General features: G+C 41.8%; 1 protein-coding gene across 2 annotated transcripts in view; it reads left to right on the forward strand.

The window, feature by feature from the left end:
• neurl1aa (neuralized E3 ubiquitin protein ligase 1Aa) overlaps positions 1–20,151 on the forward strand; it is an 85,623-nt gene that overhangs the window by 58,288 nt on the left and 7,184 nt on the right. For both annotated transcript variants that reach the window (XM_084364668.1, XM_084364669.1), the window contains exon 4: positions 4,713–5,441. In XM_084364668.1, coding sequence (XP_084220794.1) covers positions 4,713–5,441 — 729 coding nt within the window. The remainder of the gene's footprint in view (positions 1–4,712; positions 5,442–20,151) is intronic.

Raw genomic sequence — 20,151 nt, forward strand, 5'->3', positions numbered from 1 at the left:
TAGCAAAGCCACTAAGCCAGCCTCTGCCTCCGTCCACCTCCCCATGCACAGCATTAGCTAACCTGCTTTGCAGCTATTCCCTAATCAAAAACATTTCCAGCCTGAGACAATGCCTGTGCGGGCCAAAATAGACACGCTGCCATTCTCCCTCCCATAAGCACCCTTGTCCATGTATTTGCAATGGATTAGCCCAACAGGTGCTTGATCATTCTCATCAAAAAAATGCTCCAAGGAGGGAAAAAAGGCTGAGCCAAATGGTTTTCAATCTTTGTAAATCAATGAATCATCAATCCAATGAAAGAGCTGATCATAACTGTCAAGCTCCTCCTGCATGATTGAAGCACTGGCTCAACCCAACAGGTGCTGCGTTTGGTTTGAAATTCAATCAAACGTGTAGAATCAGGTGATGACCCCCCCTTCCCCAACCCCTCCAGGCTCAGTGTCAGCAGCTGCATCTTCCATGGCCCTATTACAATGTCTTCCTACATGAGAGAGAAGTAAACACACACACACACACACACACACACACACACACACACACACATAAAGAAACACACACAGAAACACACTGTTTAATGCTGCTTTCAAAGAGCAGAATTCTGGACTTGGCCAATGAGAGAGAGCATCTGTGAGTGTTGGATTTGAAAGGGACCAATAGGACAAAGAGATTGTATCAGTTAAAAACGCAGGTGCACCATGATTAGCGGGCAGCAGCTGGTGAGGTCACAAACGGACACATGTTGAGTGCACAGAATCACACAAGCTTTTTCAAATGCACAGTAAATATTCTCTAGTCCTCTCAGTCCTCTTTCTGTCCTCCAATCTAACAACAAGCTTCAGGAGCACGTCTCACCAGCCTTTGATGAATAAAGAAGCAAAAAAGAAGAATGCGTGGCACACAAGCCAGTATGGTTTTAAAATGACTCCTCTTTGAAATGTGAGAGACGAAAGGGAAAAGGGAGACAATATAAAAAGGAACATAAACCCTCAGAGAAGCTTTTTGAAAATAGCTGATAAAAGACTAGCCCATATTTTTTAGAGGAATCAATTTACCGTGTGTATGAGTTTGTGTTCACACATTGTGCGTTTGAGTTAAGAGTCGGAGTGACACAGAGAGAGCAAGAGGTGATTTGTGGCTCTATGGAAGCCTGCACGGACTCCTTTCAACATAAATCCAGCATTGTCACAGGCAGCCATCCCTGCCTTCCTGGATTTACCTTTCAGTTCTCGCTCCCATCCGCTGTTATCCCCCGAGACATGTCATCATCCTCTCTGCAGCTCCAGTCCTCCTGTATGTCCCTGAGGTCTTGCAGCAGTCTATCCCATCGTAATCCAATTTAGGATGGAGTGATGGGCGGCAGAGGAATGGCCAGCTCTGGAAGAAACACATTCAAAATCCCTCAATAACACGGAGGGAGTGGGTCGCCGGCGACTGGGCATCACAGTCGGTTTGTGGTCGAGCAGTTAGCATGCCTGCTTCTCTCTCTATGGCCAAAGAAGAGGCCGTCCCTAATCATCAGAGAGCATGATTTGAGGCTCGAGCCACATCAAGGTTTCTCTACTTCATTAAAGGCCTCCCTTCAGCAAATGACTCTATGTCTGAGGAAATGGCACCAAATCAAGAAACGGGTTACATGGCAGATTGAGCTGTTCAGTTACAACTTAACAGCTATACATCGACAGGCTCTGGTAATTTCCACAGCCTGTCCTCTAAGTCCTGGAGAGGGTTTTCATGGAGGCTGAGAGTCCATCAGGGGGAATTGATCGCAGAGGAAATAGCAGATGAAATCAGAGCTGGCATGCTAGTCATCTTCAGCTAGCCTTGGGGACTCTCAGTTAACTGCTGCACACTTCTGAGCAGAGAGGTGTTTAATGGTTGATTAGCAGTCCCTGGGAGCTGCCCTGTGCACCTAAGGCACTGTCCGCTCCATTTTATGCCTCTCTGAAAAATCAATTAGCACAATTACAGGGCCTTAGTTCCATTAAACATTAATCACAGAGCGCCATGCCTAGGGTTAGCAGCAAACATTAATTGTAGGCTGACATGACTTTGAGGGAGCGGCAATAGCGTCTCAGCTTTACAGTGTACAAGAGCTCATCAAACAGCATTTCAGTGATGATGCAGAAAATCAGACTCGTCACTGGAAGGTGATCAAACACTGAGGAGATTGCTGTCATCTTCAGTTCAGTTGAACACTGGCAGCATGGTACGTGATGTCATCCACCGACTTTGTAGATGACTAAGGTAGAGCCCACAGAGACGTGGTTTTAGTGAAGATGTGGAGTCGGATCTTGGATCCTGGAATGACTGTTTCTAGGGCTCCTGGTAGTTTTCTGGTGCCGATCGATATGTAAGTATTAAAACTGTCAAAAACTGTCAAACTGAAGGTTGAGGAGGATCAACGCTCTTCATATAGAAACACAGGATTCTCCTACGTTATGTTATGACTACCAGTGTGGCTCTAAATGATACAATACCCATGAGCCTTGGTCACTGTTGCTATGAAGAAGGCAGCAGTCAGTGGCATTGATCAAACTGGAGCAAATTCAAAATGCTTTGTTGTTGCCTTTGGTAACAAAACAGTGTCACAGTTGCTGAATACTTCCAAATTTACCAAGAATTCAGATGTGAACTGATTTAGGCTGCAGATCAGGTTTCTACGAAGTGCCATCTTTAGCGTCTGTGTGTCATTAGCAGTGCATGTAGCAGAATTAAGTAAGACGTAAGAGTTAAGCTCACTGATTGGATAAAATGCACCTTAGAAGTCATAGTTAACTTCTCTCTTCACATCTCTATGTACACAAGCTTGTATCTTTTGGCACATGAATGTATGTGACCCTGAATCGCAGAGTGAAGTGATTTAAGCAGCAGTTTGCTTTATCCAGATTCTACAAAATATAACCTGTTTATTTTGGTCTTGCTAGTACTGAATTTTGACCTTGATCATTGTGTGGTTCTTTTGTGCATCTGAGTCATAGTTGATTAGTCTTGTGTTTTTATGTACACAAGCTTTTGACTTTTAACCAAAGAACCAGATATAGAAATAGGACTGTTGGGTCACATTAGCAACCTTGTTTATTTTTTTTTTGTAAAGATAGTTCCCGATATTTTAAATGCTCGTTTTAGACAATCTTGACAAGCTGATTTTGTTTATTTAACATTTTAAACTTTGGCTTCTTTTAAGAAGGAACAGTTCACACTAAAATGAAAATGCAGTCCATCTACTCGCCCCCTTGTTTCGTAGTTCAGTAGACCCTATATTCATGTTTGCTGATGACATTCTCATGCATAAATGAAATTAAACATTTCCTTGATGATCTGATTGTAGAATACTGCAATTTTATTTTTTATTTACCACTTAAAGTAATTAATCATCAACAAAATGGAGTTAAAACTATATGGAGATACAAACTACAAATGTCAAGCTGTATCTGTCTCAGCCAGTATGACTTCTGCTCTCTTTAGGCCTGTCATGAATCTATCTTCCTTTGGCTTGTGTCCCTTTCAGCTGTGTGAGGGCATCATAAGAGGCTTGGCTCTTCTGTTTTCACTGCTATAGTTTACAGTTAGCTGTGGGCAGCCTGTCCCACAGCCCTACTAATTGAGGCTAAGAGGTTTATCTGGAGTCAGGCTCTCAGGTCCTGGTCAGAGAGAGGGGCTCAGCACTGACCAGAACTGGAGAGACTCTCCAGAGACAGTCAGTGGCAGGTCGCTGTCTTTCATCCTCCATCCTCCCCCCAGCCCTCCTTTTCCTTCAATTGCTCTCCTTCACCTCTTACTTTGACCTGAGAAGGGTCACTCACTATCTTCATAGCCTTACTGTGGGGGAGAAGAGGCTATTTTCTCCTTCTTCTCTCAGTCTTGTTTCCTCTGTCTGTCCAACAAATACGCATGTGCATACATCACACAGGAACCCTGACAGCCTATCCCGACAGCCCACTCAGAGTAACAGGGGTCTCTCTCAGGACGCCAGGCTAATTTAAGCCCTACCACCAGGCCAGGAGGGGGTGGGTGGGAGAGAGACGGGGCACATTTAGAGGTGTTATTTTGAGCAGGCATTGGATGAGCAACCTGAGGGCAGCTTATCAGAGGTGGAGTCATTTGCGGGTGTATTTGTGTGCATGTGACCACTACTCCTGCTATAAGAGACATGTATTGGCTGATATTCATGGCTCTCTGTGGAGTGATACTGTACTATGGATTGCGAAGAATGCAACCAATACACACCCATACACTGACACAAACACACATCCACACAAGTATTCATTTTGGCTTCAGAAAAGTACTTTGTTCTCTGCTAAATGACACCATACAGCATTTTCTTGTATAAAACTTGATGATTCAGCTCTGTGCAGATATTGGAGCAACCGACTAGCTTCTTTCATTTCTTTATCTTTAAACACACTTCCTGACACTCTCCTTTGGCGCAGCGTTGAATAATTAGAACAGTCCTGTGTTGCATTCAACTTGTGCAACTGAGGTTAAATCGCTCTCTCTTTTTTATCATTATCTTGTTGTCAGAGCGGCTGCACATTCAGCCCTTCTCAGAACTGTATTCCTAACAATTGGGATTCCGCTGACTACAAACTTCATCGCTACAGGCCTCGAGCAGATTGCTAATCAAAGCAAAACACAGTAAGGCCACTATTAACTGCTGTTCTTTCTTTCTCCATCTCCATCCCACTCCCTCTTCTCTCTCCTCCCTCTCTAGACAGTGAGATTGTTCCTCCCGACTGTCTGCGCCCACGCTCCTTCACCACAGTGCGCTCCTCCTCTCTGCGGCGGGAAGCTGACGACTCCCGCCTGTCTGTCAGCCTGTGTGACCTCAACCTGCAGCAGGAGGATGGACGCTCCACCCACACTCACTCCCACCGCCACACACTCCACCTGGCCTCTGCCTCCTCCTCCTCCACCTGCCCTATACCACAGAACTCCCTCAACTCCCAGCAGTCCTCTCTGCTGCCATCTGCCCTGGAGAGCGACCTCCACTTCCACCAGCTGCGGGGCGCCCACATTAAGACGCTGGACGAGCAGACGGTGGCCCGATCTGAACACGCACGTGAGGAACGCACTCTAGTGTTCACTAACCGGCCCCTGCGCACGGGAGAGACTGTCTTCATTAAAGTTACCAAGTCTAGCCCGGCACGCTCGGGCTCGTTGTCCTATGGGGTGACGTCCTGTGACCCCGCGGTGCTGCGCCCCAGCGACTTGCCCTACAATCCGGAGGCTCTGGTTGACAGGAAAGAGTTCTGGGCGGTGTGTCGAGTGCCGACGCCTCTCCAAAGCAGCGACATCCTGGGCTTCTTAGTCAACCAGGAAGGGGAGGTCATCCTCAGCCACAACGGCACCAATGTTGGCATGCAGGTGTGTGTGGACAACTCCCGACCACTCTGGATGTTCTTTGGTCTGCATGGGGCTGTGACTCAGCTGAGGATTCTGGGTAAGTAAGCACTGCATGAAGTCACATAAGATACTTAAGGGTTAGACAAAGTAAAATGAAAAGCATTTGAAAGAAGACTTAAAGGTTAACTCCAACAATTGTACACATTAACGTGTGCTAACGAATTTAAGGAGTACTACTTTTATGTGAAAAATCTAGTATAAATGATTGTGTGGCTCCAGAGGAAGCTGCATGTAATCTGATAAATGTTCTCCAGTGATGTCACTCAGTGACTAAGTTACATTGTTAGTTTTGGTTTTGAAAAGCAGTCCACTGGTCTAGCTTTGTACTCCTTATTTATGTTTAGAAACAAATGATCTAAATCCATACAGCAGAACCAGAGATAACACTTTCTTTTATTCCACACATTCTTCTTCCTTTTTAAAATGTGGCACCTACATTACCCACAATTCAACTTAGCCACTGAGAGACATCACAGGAGGCATTTTATCAGATTACATGCAGCTTCCTCTGGAGCCTCTAAAGGCTTTTAGTAACAATAGCACCACCTAACACTAACCCTTTGTACTAAAATACAGTTAGGAAAAAAGGAACGGTCAAAATCAATACAGGCTGAGATACAGTATACTGACTTTTAGTCTCTCATATACTGTACATCCAAATCGCCAGACCCTACAATTCCCATAATGCAACCAATAACTTCAGTTTGAGATACCCTCTAAACGCAGGCATCTTACAAACTCCATGCCAGCAGTCTGTCAGGTTTTCTGTTAGAGATAGACAGATAAATCAACCAGGCTGATATTATTATTATTTATGATATTATTATTGCAGATATATCAGTATCTGTATGCCAGCTGATATGTAATAAGAAATTAAAGGTGGACCCGAAGTTGACGCCAAAACAGGGAGCAGGTTCAAAGGTGAAGGGCTCAGGCAGTCAGGGTTGTGCAGGGTGGCGGAGGTGTGGGAGGCTGGGTGGCGAGTGGTCGAGGAGCCGGTCCACTGAAATGGTCTGATCACACTGGAATGGGAGAGAAGATGGATTAGATCGCTGCCGAGTGAACTAAGAAAACTTCAAACATACAAACTCTAGAGTCACTGAGAGAAACCAAGTACCACTGGAGCTGGTGACATTAATCTGGCAGCATGCAGAGGGAAGACCAGGGCAGGGTAGAAGAGCAGGTGCAGGTAATCCAATGTGCTGCAGGTGTGTGGACCACCTCTAAAAAACAAAGTACAAAACAAAACCACAAAAACAGGTCACCACAAAGTCCAATCATGACACCTAACCCTCATCATTCTGGATTGTAATTATTACCACTAGAGATAACTAAAGATACAGATGGAAGTCTATTGGAGTAATACAGCACAACCACATCACTAATGTTTCTAAAGTTCTTGTTCTGCCGCCATTATGAGTCTCTTGTTTAGTGGAAGAGTGGTCAGAGAGGAATGACAGAAGTGATTCTGAGAAGACTTTTGCTCATCTTCATTTGGGATCAAATGCCAGGTAAGTGTATTATTACTGCTTTGCTTAATGCATGTAAGGTAAAACTGTGGAGCAACATTACAGCTAGCTAGCATTATTGTGTAGACTCAACCCACTGCCTTCACAGTGGCGCATATGCTAACTTTAGCTTCAAGCTAATTAACATTGTAACACCACTTGTATTTGTAGTTTATGGACAGCATCAAGTGGTGCAGCATCTGTAATAAATCAACAGAGCAGTATAAGCTTTTATCTGTAGACTGATGGCAGGTGCAACACGTGTGTAGGGGGGTGGGTGTTGCCTGTAGTTTGGTCGGTGAACACGTGTGTTTTAATCTGAACAGAGCTCTGTAGGCGAACAGTTGTTGGCTGCAGTTTGGTAGGTGCCAGAGTACAAAATTAGCACCATTTAGACTTCCAGCCACACTATCAGTCCCTCTGTGGCAAGCTCAAATGAAACGGTGGAGCTAGAAGACCAACTGTAGATTCCCAGTCAGCCACAACATCAGAAAAAGGATGTCAGCCTGCTCCACCATTTAGTGCGGAAACAAACCAAACATGCTAATGTGCATTACATGGCATCATTTCTGTTTGTTATCATACTATGATATTATTAATGATGGCTGTTACATTGAAATGAACTTTTTCTTGTCATCAAGGATGGAAGAGTGCGAGTGAAGTACTGAGATCATCAGAAGTACATTTGTTATGAAGGGCCACTGACTTCTGATCCTTTTTGGACTTTGGTGAGTGAAAAATGTTACTACTTTCACACAATAACCTATAGAACAACGTACTTGGGATGTTGTTTATGCTTTGCACAGCTGCTTTTTATATCTTTAATGACTATTGCGCCACACCTTGACGTTCACTGTTCTGCATTGACTTCTTGTCTGTAGATTGAGCAGGATCTTCGCCTGATGTTTGGTGATGCAGCCTCTGCAAAAGTTCCTGGAGAAGTGTCCTAATGCCTACAAGCAAAACGCCCTCAAACAAAGCCGTGGCCTTACACAGACCAGCGAGCTGCAAGACCTGTTTCAAAATGCTACATGGAAAGGAAATTTGTTTTTGAAAGCAAATGGAATGACTTTTCAGGATGGGACAGTGACATGTCATCCATTTTGATTGTCCACCTTCTGCCCTGGTCACCTCATGTCCTCAAAAGATCAGGAAAGCTCTTAGCCAGACAAGCCAGTGACCATCTTGTGAAATTCATCATGGTAAGGTTACAGTTAAAGATCACGATCACGATTTTTAAGAATATGCTCAAATCATGGTATGATCATGTTTATCTGTGTTAAAGACATTTTTGGAAACTGTCATTGTGATAGTGCAGACTAATGAAGTTCTTGTGTCACAGACTGGAACCAGCATCCAGGGGCATCTGGACAGCATCACGGAAAAGCCGTCAACCCTATCTGCTCGCTGTGGGGACCCAGAGGACTGTGATTCACAAGTACTTCATTGTGATTGACACACTTGCAATACCTTGTAATTCACTGGACTCCCTTGCCTGTTTTGATGAGATTTTCAAAGCCCATTTTGTCTTTGGCACCTCATATAATCAGGATCTGGTAAATGTATACAACTTCTTGCAGATCACCATTTATGAAATAGATGTTGATACCACAAAGGTGAACCCTAGGGTTGCAGAGTTGAGGGCTCTGAAGCTAAAATTGTATTTTCTGTGTGGATTTTATATCTGTGACGGATTCAGTTAAAAATCAGTATTTTGATGTTTTGCACTTTTTACAAATATGTTAAGAATAAAATGTGCTGTGTTAAATACTAATTTGTGATTTATTGTTCTTGTGCTCACAGACTTTGTACTGTACAAATGCCACTCTTCACAGATCATAATTCAATTCTATATTGAGTGAAGTACCTCTCTATATTGAATAAAATACATCTCTATATAGAGTGAAATGGAAGTGGAGTTGTTTTCATTTTTCCTAGATATAATAAATTATCATCATGTAGGGTAAAATATACTGAAAAGAGTCAAAGTAACTCTGCAGTAAGAGTACATTTTACTCTATTTAGACGAGGACCAAATGTTATCTTTTTCAGAGTGAAGGACTGCGGAATGTGTTTTTGTTGGTGCAAACAGTTTATTTTTGAGGAAATTTTAAATGAGACATTTGATGAGAAATATCACAGTTTCAGTTGTTTTTCCTGACGGAGCATTTCTCACACATGATTTGTTCAAGGACTGTTGGAACCGTGAAAACTAAACGTTGATTTCTGTTTTCACAGTTTCTGGCTATGAAAAATTATTAATTAGTAATGTTGGTAATTGTTTTTAAGAAAACATGCCTTGAAAACCCTCGGATGGGTTTTGGGGCTCAGAAACATTGTCACCATTACAGAGTTTGCCCATCAAAGATCACTAAGTTTATTTTTACGTTGTAATATTCCATTCAGTATGTATATTATCCCAATAAATAAAACAGATCTAAGGGATCCCTATCAAGATTTTAATTTTTTTATTATGTGCTCATTTTTAAAAATCATGATGGCAAATGTCTGACACAGATAAAGCACACTGGAAAATATGGTGTTTACAGTAATCCACAAGGATATGAAAGACATAACAATCTCAATCTTATTTTGAAATTGTGTTACACTTCATTAGAAATTGAATTCATGTTTTAGCTAATGTGCACCCTTTGTTCTCCTACAGCATGCTTTATCTTTGTAAATAATCCCACTTGAAAGAGTCATTTATGCTGGAAATAACTATCTTTTTAGTCCAGTGATGAGTCTCGGGTCAAGAACTTACAGATCAGCATATTGATCTTCATTTGGCTGGGCACACCACTGCTGACACCTCTGAGATCCTTGCTTAATTTATTTACTCCCTCGGGGTTGAAATCTATTTGTGCAGAGTGTTGATTACTCTGACAGTATGCCAATGGAGGTAAACCACATCAGCAGATGTCTTGAGACAGGAAACATCTGTACACATTCATAGGATAAGCAAGAAAAGTAGATGCTCTGTCACGACCCGGTAAAATGAAAAACAGGAAGCGAGCGAACAGAGGTGGAAAGAAGCTGCAGGAGGGAGAGCTGTGACCTGCACACAGCAGGGACAACAAGATGTCTCTGCAGGGTGGACACTTTGCCTGCCAGTGGTGTACCGGGACACCTGAGGTTTGTTTACCCTTTCTAAATGCTGATAATGACAGGGGGAGCGCGAAAGGTGTGTGGCAGTTCTGGCCCCGGCACTTCATTTCGCCCTGCCAAGCATATTGCCTTCCTGAGAGGTGTAGGCAGCTGTCGGGGGGGGGGGGGGGGGGACTGCTCTCCAGAATATGAAAAGTGAAAGACAGCTCGGCAACAGGCTATCTTTATGAATGTCACTCTTAATGCCATTTGTTCCCACATCTGCTAAAGAAATTCAGCGAAATCCCATTTAAACAACAGCATCACACACAGTAACACGTTATTAAAATCATCATTTTTAACAACATGCTATTATTGTATATATTCACCCAGAGATAGCAAAGGGCTGACAGTAAAACGGCTGCATCTTTGTCAGCTGTGTGAGGCAAAATGGCACATGCAGCAGTGGATGCTGTCTTCTATTACAGCCACTCTTAAGAGGCATAACAAAACAGCCGCAGCCTTTTTTAAAAGTGTCCTAAGTGTTTGTCTGTGGAGGAAAAAGCATCTATAAATACATCCTGCTTCTCTTCAGCGATGGGAGCGGAAAAGGAAGCAGAGGTTAAAAGCTGTTGGAGGGAAATAAAGAACATTAGACATGCAAGAGAGAGAGAGAGAGAGGCTGAAGATCAGGCTTAAACCTTTCTCCTGTCAAAACGCTTTAAAAATAATAAACAGGGTTGGGTGCTAACTGATTACATGTAATTAGCATTATGTAATCTGATTACAAACAATAAGTAAGTATAGATTACATTTGACTTTAGATTACATTTATAAAATTTGTGTTTAGATTATACTTACATTGTCAAGGATTAATTAATTACATTTTTGATTACGTCTTTAAAATCTTTAATCGTGATAATCAATGACCCATCAGAGGTCCCATGTCAAGTGAGATTATTTTGTGATTATTCAGCAGGTGTCAGACCTGTATAAAAACAACGACAGTAAGAAAACGCTCAATCCACGGACCAATGCACAACTTCACAATATCTGTCTGTAACCGAGCCGTCAGGACTTCTATAAGGTTGTGTTGTAAGGGTGAAACGAGGTACTGTAGCAATGGATATTTTGAAAAAATATGTATTTTTGAACATTGAAGCATGTAAGTATTTACACCTAACATAAAGAGATACCAGCCTGAAAATCGGCATAAGGAAGAGCCACAGAGGAGGGACCCCTCTCCAAGGGTGGACAGACACGCAGTAGATGTCACATGTACAGAACAGAGCAGAGTAAACAGACTTTCTATTTCCAATGAGTGATGAATGATTCCAAAAGTATTCAGAATAGATTACTTTTTGTAATCCAATGGATTATGTTACTAATTACAAAAAATGACCATGTAATTTGAATTCAGTAACTGATTTGAATGGAACTTGACACAACCCTGATAATAAAATATAAAGGATTTGAAACCTCATAGGGGGAATCGCTGTGTTCTCTGTGCACTTCTGTCGTCCTGTTAGCTTGACCCACTTAACATCAACTGACAGGAAAGTAACCATGACAGCCACGTCAATACAAATCACAGTGAGCTTCAGAATACAGTAGCTTGGATGTGTAGAGAGAGAATATCAGTGATCAATTCAGCAAGTGCCAAAATAGCAGGAATTCAGTTTTCATTGACTTTATGTGTTTCAGTGTCCTCTTCAACTTCAGCAAAACAAACAGTGAAAAGGAAAATGTCTTGATGCTACAGCGAGATCTTTTTTCGATGTTTCCTGTGTTATCGCACAGAGCGATCACCGACTCTACTGTTAAATTACATTTTGGCTTAGCAAATGTGCATAACAGACCTCCTGGTTTTACTATGTGCAGCTCTAGCAATCATTTAGTGGAACCAGAGTGCCTTGGCAGCAGAACAAAGCAGGAATAACAGAACAATGAGAGCGTCCGAGGCACATCTCCTTATCAGAGCAGATCTTGGAATTCCCACTGAGGTGTGAATCATCTTTACATTCCAGCTGCTTCGAGTTAGGAAGCATCTCTTATCTCTCTCCTGCAACTCTTGATCTATTGCTTTGTGTTGACTGGAGGGCAATTTAGCTTTCAGTCAGGCTGAACTCGAGCCATGTCTTCTACTTGGAGTGAGGGATGTTAAACTTGAAAGCCTGGCAGTCCCAGTGGACTCCTGCTCCTCAGGATGGCAAGATAAAGCAGTCATCACAGAGGCCTCTCACTTCAAACAAAGCATGAAGTAGTGGACCATCCTAATAGGAACAGGCACACTCAGGGATACATCAGGGTAGCTCAGGTCGACCGAGAGTGCTCAGACGGGGTAATGATGGGGTCGCAATCGATACTGCATTAGTTCTATTAGTAGTAATGGCCGTGAAAGTAATGCTTATTTTATCATTTGGAATTAAAACGTCTGTCTTTCTGTATTAAATCTATTTGTGTCTACAATGATTGTACCCTTGTGGCTTGAAGAACGTGTTAAATGTATTACCTTTCTCTGGAAACCATTCTGGGGACTTGAATTTTGAACATTTTTAATCTTGAATTGTTTACAATCATGTTCACCAGCTTGTAGTCTTCTACTTCACTGTCTTTGTTGGAGCATTGCTTTTCTTCTTTGTGCATATTTCTCTGTCGACCAGCAGAATAGAGTGTGTGTGCATGTGTGTTCACGTGAACACTGGTCCATAGCAGGGGTAGTGGTCAAAATCTCTGCAGGGTACCTTCAGTTTAGATTTAACCAAAACTAAATAAATCAGTATATGAGACATTAAAGGGGAATTCAGGTGTTTTTAAACATGGGTCCTATATATACATGTTTTGGTGTGTGAATGATTGATATTAAATGTATTTGAATCTAGTTTAGAAGTCTTGGTGGAACATGAACTGATTTTGACTATCCAGATGGGGAAACAATTGTAAGAATGATGTCTTGACATCACCTTAAAAATCCTGGTTTTATTGCCACAAACAAAATATCTGAACATCTTGTTGAAAGGATCCATTGGTTTCACACTTAGACATGGTGAAACGCCGCCGCAAACAGTGGTCTCTGACTTGTCAACAGCCTCACCCTGCTGTAATGCCACCACCGTCCATGTTGTATGATACATATGGTACGTAGAAAATGTGAACGTATCTGTTGTTTGCAGAAACTTTAAACGCCAACATTTTATTTCGATGACAGGGTTATTTTTCTCTGTTGTCCACATATCTCTTATTAGTGCAATTATTCACAAAAACAAGTTGAAAGCAGAGCAGCTGACAGGGGGAGAGACAGTGAGGGGACCTTGTGCCTTGTGGTGTGGAAATAGGACACCCATCCAGTGACCCACTTCGCATGTATTATAGATTCCATTAAAATGTCAGCGCACTCATGCTCAAGTGAAATGTCTCACCACCCACGTCCTCGCACACTGCAGCTGCCACGCTCTTCTCTCCTCCTCTTCGAAACTTCTGTCATTTCAGCTGGTGTCTTGTCTTCTCTGCTCTTCTTCCTTTTTGTTTTCCTCATCATTTTTGGGCTCCCACCTCTTTGTTTCTATGCCCCCAATTATCACACTTGTACCGCTGCAGCAGTGTCTAATCCACAAACACACATACTGACATTCACAAAAGCTCATATACACATGGACAGGCTCGTTGGTCATCTATAATTAAGTATAAAGGGTAGCGCACTCTGACGTGATCATCTAGCACTCTGTGCTATTACAATAATTGCTGTTTCTTCTCATGTGCTCATGTCTGCTTAGCTTTCTCCAAGTCGGTCCATGAACAGTATGTACCAGACAAGAGTGTTGCGTTGGTTATATATTAATATATAATATAAACACAAAATGCATGTAAATTACAGTATTACTATGCACTCACACAAGGACGTAGGTTTGGTTTTGATATTGGTAGGGACAGAGGACATCACAGATATTAAAATGTGAAGCGTTTGCAGAGCGCACCCTGTCGGGAGGTTTCTAGATGCCTGCTGGCACCAGAAAAAGGGAGAAAGAGAGAGAAGAGAGCAATTACACAAGTTACATTACCTGCTGTGTTACAATGGTGTCATTCATCCGTGGTGAACCAGGGACACCTGTTGTAGCAGGGACGGGAGGAGGAGAGAAGAAAAAGCCAAGTGCTGTGGTTGTTAAGTCGCTCCATTCTCCGCTGTCATCAAGTTTCAACGTTTTATTTTGTCATCTGAATATGGCGACAAGGTCTAAATATTATGAAAACCAAGACTTTGTATATTTAAATTAAGATGAAGACCTATCCCTGCATTGTTAATACACTGCCCAGCCAAAAATAAAAGTCAAGATCTAATATTTCGTTGAACCGCCTTTAGCTTTGATTACAGCACACGTTCGCCGTGGCATCGTATTGATAATCTTATGCAATGTCCCGACATTTATTTCCATCCAGAGTTGCATTCATTTTTCACCAAGACCTTGTGTTGATGATGGGAGAGTCGGGTAGCTTTGTAAAGTCTTCTCCAGCACATCCCAAAGATTCTCAGTGGGGTTCAGGTCTGGACTCTGTGGTGGCAGATCCATGTATGAAAATGATGTCTCATGCTCCCTGAACCACTCTTTCACAGTTTGAGCCCAATGAATTGTGGTGCTGTCATCTTCATCAAAAAAAAATCCATTGATGTAAAAACCTGGTCATTCAGTATATTCAGGTAGTCAGCTGACCTCATGTTTTGGGCACATAACCTTGCTGATCCTAGACCTGACCAACTGAATCAACCCCAGATCATAACACTGCCCCCACAGGCTTGTACAGGAGGCACTAGGTATGATGGGTGCATCACTTCACCCACCTCTCTTCTTACCCTGATGTGCCCATTGCTCTGGAACAGGGTAAATCTGGACTCATCAGACCACATGACCTTTTGCCATTGACTCCAGAGTCCGATCTTTATGCTCCCGAGCAAATTGAAGCCTTTTTTCCAATTAGCCTTCCTGATAAGTGGTTTTCATAAGGTTACACAGCTGTTTAGTCCCAATCCCTTGAGTTCTCTTCACATTGTGCGTGTGAAAATGCTCTTACTCTCACTATTTAACACAGCCGTGAGTTCTACTCATAATTTATTACGATTTGATTTCACCAAACATTTAAGTGAGATTTTTTTCCGACCACATTTCTTTCTGGAAGATGATGGTTCACCACTACCCTAACATCTTTTCCACGACCACAGGATAAGTCTTCTGACATTGTTTGTTGTTGTTTGTGGTTGTTTAAGAAATGAGAAGCTACTCACTGCATCAGTTAAATAACTTGTTGCCAGCTGAAACATATTAATCACTGCAGTAATTATCCAATGGAAGGCTCTTACCTATTTGCTTAGTTAAATCCAGGTGGTGCCTTTTTTTCCGGCCAGGCAGTGTATAAGGCTAAGCCTTTCATTCATAATCTCAGAGAGACAGAGCGCTAGGGAGGGAGAGTTCTGAGGAGGACCAGAGTGCAGTTGATAATCGTTCCCTGCTAGCTTTTGTCATCATGCCTTTACCAGCTTCAGAAATGTATTTATCGTCTGAATCTGGTGATAAGAGTTTGATATTCTGAAAGCCAAGTCTTACTGAAAATCAAACAAAACCCCCAAATGACTAAAATTCAAGATGTTGACATACATCCACGATTATCTAAAAATGTGCCGTTGCGACATCTGACTGATTTTGGTAGAGCCCATCACAAATGTAGGCTACTGTGACTGACTGAATCGATATGAGACATTCTTCTCATGTTATTGATCCCCGGGTGCTCAGAACAGCTTTGGCGCAAATAAATTCAACCAAGACCAGCCCACATTCATGAGCCAGCCTGTCACACGTTAGCAAGAAAACACAAAGCCAATCGTACTAGCGATATTGGTTTAGGGAGGCGGGACTAGTAGAGAACAAGATCTGTTAACTGTTTGTGTACCAAATAATTGCCGGGGACTATTTATTAGACTCATCTTGTCTGAAAATAGTGACTGACATTATACACTAACCGACATTGACTTTTTTTTTTTACCAGAAAAATGTTCAAAGGAGTTTACAGTATTTTAACAGCCCTTCATAATATCTCCAGGTCACCAATAAACATACTTGCCAACGTTGAGACCTCAGAAATAAAGGAGTTTTACAAACCAAAGGGGGGTCAGAAAAAATTGAGTTTCAGAGACTATGTTTCCTGCATTCTGGTGGCTTTTAAAGAATTAAAATAACAAAATAACAAGTACATTGCAACAGCATTTTTATGTAATTTCACAATTAATGCTCAAGAATGAATGCAGAATAATTCACCCCACTGGTGTGGTAATAACTTACATTCATCAATTTCTATATATTCATCCATCATTTTGCCCCTGCCCTTTCGAAAGTCATGCCCTTTCGTTATGATCGACATCAGTGCAATCTGTGATCAAAAGTAACATCGTCAGACAAATTCATGCCAATTTCCTGTAAAATGTCCTTTCAGACTTTCTGTAAGAAACAGAAATTGTGTCCTTGACATTTGAAATTTTTTCCAGTATTTCTTACTTACAGAACAGTAAATGCATGCTGCACAGTGGCAGGAACTGTTCCCAAAAGGGGAAACTGCGTGAAAATCAGGAGAGTTGTGAGAGCAAAAGAAAGCAATGAAAAACTGGTGTCTCCTCAGGAAATCAGGAGTGTTGGCAAGTACAGTATGCCAATGAGAGAGGAGAGCAGTAGCCTGAGAGGTAAAGGAAGTAGCCTGGGCAACAAAAAGTGAGCACATCCCTCACTGCTCTGAGTAGAGCATAATAACTGAACGCATTGTAATACTCCTATTTTCTCTGCTCTGGATTTCTGCAGCTGGACTGTATAAAGATTCTGTGTAGAGAGTTTTTTAAGTGGCTTTATCAAAATGAAACTATAATTTCGGGGGCATGTCCAGCCCATTACGATGGAAATTATGCCCTTGGTACCAGGGTAAGAAATTAATTTTCATATAGTCTTCTTTCCCCTGTGAGCTGTAATGATTGAATGATGAGCTCTGATTATTGTGTTGCATATTGGCTCAATCAGTGAGTTTGTGCTGAGATCTCATTTATTTTGTACTGCTGAAAATGGCAGCACGCCTTATAGAAGAGACAGCACATCTTTCACACCTCAGTTGTTGAATTTTTTACTGATGTTGCTTAATTATTTGTTGGCCAGTGGTTTGTGGGGGCTTGGCATTTCCTGTTGCTGAAAGCAAAGGATAAATTCAGAATGAAAAAGAAGTTAATCCTGATGACTTTTTCTTTTTTTTTTAAGTTTTCATAAACAGGTCCTTTTATTTTCAACCCTCTATCTTTCTACATAGATACATGTGTTCATAAAGGGTTGCAGCGATATATATCAAGTTATACTGTGGTGTAAAAATTGACATTTATAGTGATGTACATCTGCTTATCTGTGGAATTGAATTCTACCACATTAGTGTTATTATATAAAAGCACTTGTTCAACAAAAAAACCCTTCTGTTTTCATTAATTTAAGGGTCATTGTAACTGATAAATGATCAGTTATCAGTAAATAATAATGACAATAACAATAATAATAATAATAATGTAATATTATAATAACGTACGAACATTTCCGGAGATACTGTGAAAGTCTCACACTGTTGCAGCCGTAGTTTATACATATGTATGGAAGCACACATACACGACCTGATAAAGGGACAAACGACTCAGGGATGTGTGATGTGATGTGTCCTCCCTCCAGAACAGCTCTTTTGTCTCCTAAGATAATATCTCCACCCCAGACAAAAAAGACTACTACCATTTTACGCAGCAGGGTAAACCATGACCTTAAACAACTGTCGTCTGCCGCTTTCTTCTCATCTGATCCAAACACACAAAACAAACTGAGCCTAAGTGCACATTTGTCCCAGGAGTGCCTCAGAAAAAAGACATTGTCTGCAATTAAATTAACAGCCACCCATTTTGTGTTTGAGGATCGTGTTTCACCAAGGAAATGTTAATGTAAACTATTTGAAAGGTTATTTTCCCTCTTCTTTCTTTCTTTCTTTCTTTCTTTCTGTTGCTTTTTCAGTCTACAATAAGCCCCCCCCCCCTCTGTATGTGAGACTTTCTCAGCAGCAGCAGACGCACCTTTACAAAACAGAGGGCGCCCAGCCGCCCACTCTTCACACGGCAACGTGACAGAATTGATTTGACGTGTAAATGAGCAATACAAAAACCAGAGGAAATGAATGCAAACAAATTTGAGGATGCCGGTACGGGTCGGTACCGGGGGCGATCTGCCGAGATGAGATAAGCCCAGAGGTGGCTGCTACAGTGGGTGACTGTCCGCTCTGTATTTTCTTTTTTTTTCATGCCGCCCCTCCACGAATGGCTGCCCATATTGCCCATATGAGAAACCGCCCCTGGCCCCACCCACCTCCCTGATCACATACTCTGCATACCTCCCATGCTTTAAAGGACGACACTCTCTCCATAGATGTACTGTATACGCTAAAGATGGATGGATGGGTGATTAGATGGATAGATGAAGTAGATGTTGCCACAGAGCAGAAGCCTGCCTGTCACAGCTGTTCACACAGGTCGCTTTAATCTAGTGGTGAGCAGGCGGGATCAGGGCTGGGCACCACAGCTCATGCCTCAGCTGCCCTGAATGGGTGGTGCCGGCCTGCCAAAGGGATTAACAGGGAGAGATGGACAGAGAGAAAGAGGATTCAGTTCCACAGGGGAAGCACTCATGCTGCAGGGCTGAAGGGTGATCAGGCTGGAGTAATCCGATAAAAGGTGAAACATGACAAGTCCGGTAGCACCTTGCAGGGGCGGCACGGTGATTTACTGATCAACACTCAGCATGATAGTGTGATTCTGAGCTTTTAACGCAAAAATACGTCACATAACTGGGTTTTTCAGGGCACATTTAAGGCCTCGGTATGCTTAAAACCAAGTGCTTGTTGGATCGTTTAACAGTGTCTGATAGCCCATATCAATCTGTGGAAGACATTTTCCCAAACAATCCAACAATCATTGCAACTTTCAATTGCATACTGTAGATGTGAAAGTAGACTGGGTTTGAAGTTCGTTCTCAAGCTCTTGTCACTTTGTCGTCTTGTGGGGACTGCAACACAATGAATGCCTTCAAGGGGTTGCTGGGGAAAAAAAAGTCTGTGCCTCCACCTCATTCAAATGATTAATTGTTTATCACCCTTTTTACTATGATGGCACGTTTTTTTGCCCCACATTTGAGGGTGGTCATTTGGAATACCTATAAGACGTTTGGATGTTCTTGGATAACACAACCCTTGTTTCGAGCATACTGAAGCCTTTATTTTTTACTGTTTATACCACGCAGTTGCTATCCATATCCATATGCACAAAGAGAATAGATGTGACAAAATGTTGACATTAAAGTTAGAAAATTAAAACATATATAATGATAATGGTAATAAAACAGTTGAAAAAACAGTGATAATCAGGAGAGAGATTTCATTTATTTTGCACCTCTGGAAAATAGCAGCATGGCTTTTAAAAGAGACAGTCCATCCGTCACAGCTCAGCTGTTGAATATTGATAATGATGTATTACTTTACTTTTTGTTGGTGCAGTGGTTTGTGAGCGGGGGGCATTTTCTGAGCTGAGCACAGGATAAAATCCATGAATGGAAGTCAGAATGAAAAATGGGTTGCTCCTAATTATTTATTTTTTTATTATTATTTCAGAGGCATTTTCTAAACCTTTAAAAACAAAGCACAGATAGACATACAGTAGCATATTAGCATACCATATGACCTGAAATACATTTCTCTTATCTTCTCTTATCGTATCTAAAACTATATGTGATGTATTTGATGCTAGTGTTTCTAATCAGGGTCTTCAAGATAATTAATTTTAGGTTTTCAAAAAGATGATTGCCCTTTTTTAAGCATTTCCAGGAAGATGCTAACATTTGAAGCTACTGTATTTAAAACGTACAATGTTTTATTACAACCCTCTATAACTGTGTTCAACTAGCAGCTTGTCTTCAACCTGTATGATTGTTTGACCACATGTACCTGTTGCTCAGTTTAACCTATTATTTAGGGATGTTTGACTTTCCAAGATCTCAGTATAACTTTATTACAGTGCTGCCCAAAGTGGGGGCCAACTTTGGCCCGCCACAAGGT

The sequence above is a fragment of the Pagrus pagrus genome (genome assembly GCF_965226575.1).
Source record: "Pagrus pagrus genome assembly, chromosome: 2".
Classification (NCBI taxonomy): domain Eukaryota; kingdom Metazoa; phylum Chordata; class Actinopteri; order Spariformes; family Sparidae; genus Pagrus; species Pagrus pagrus.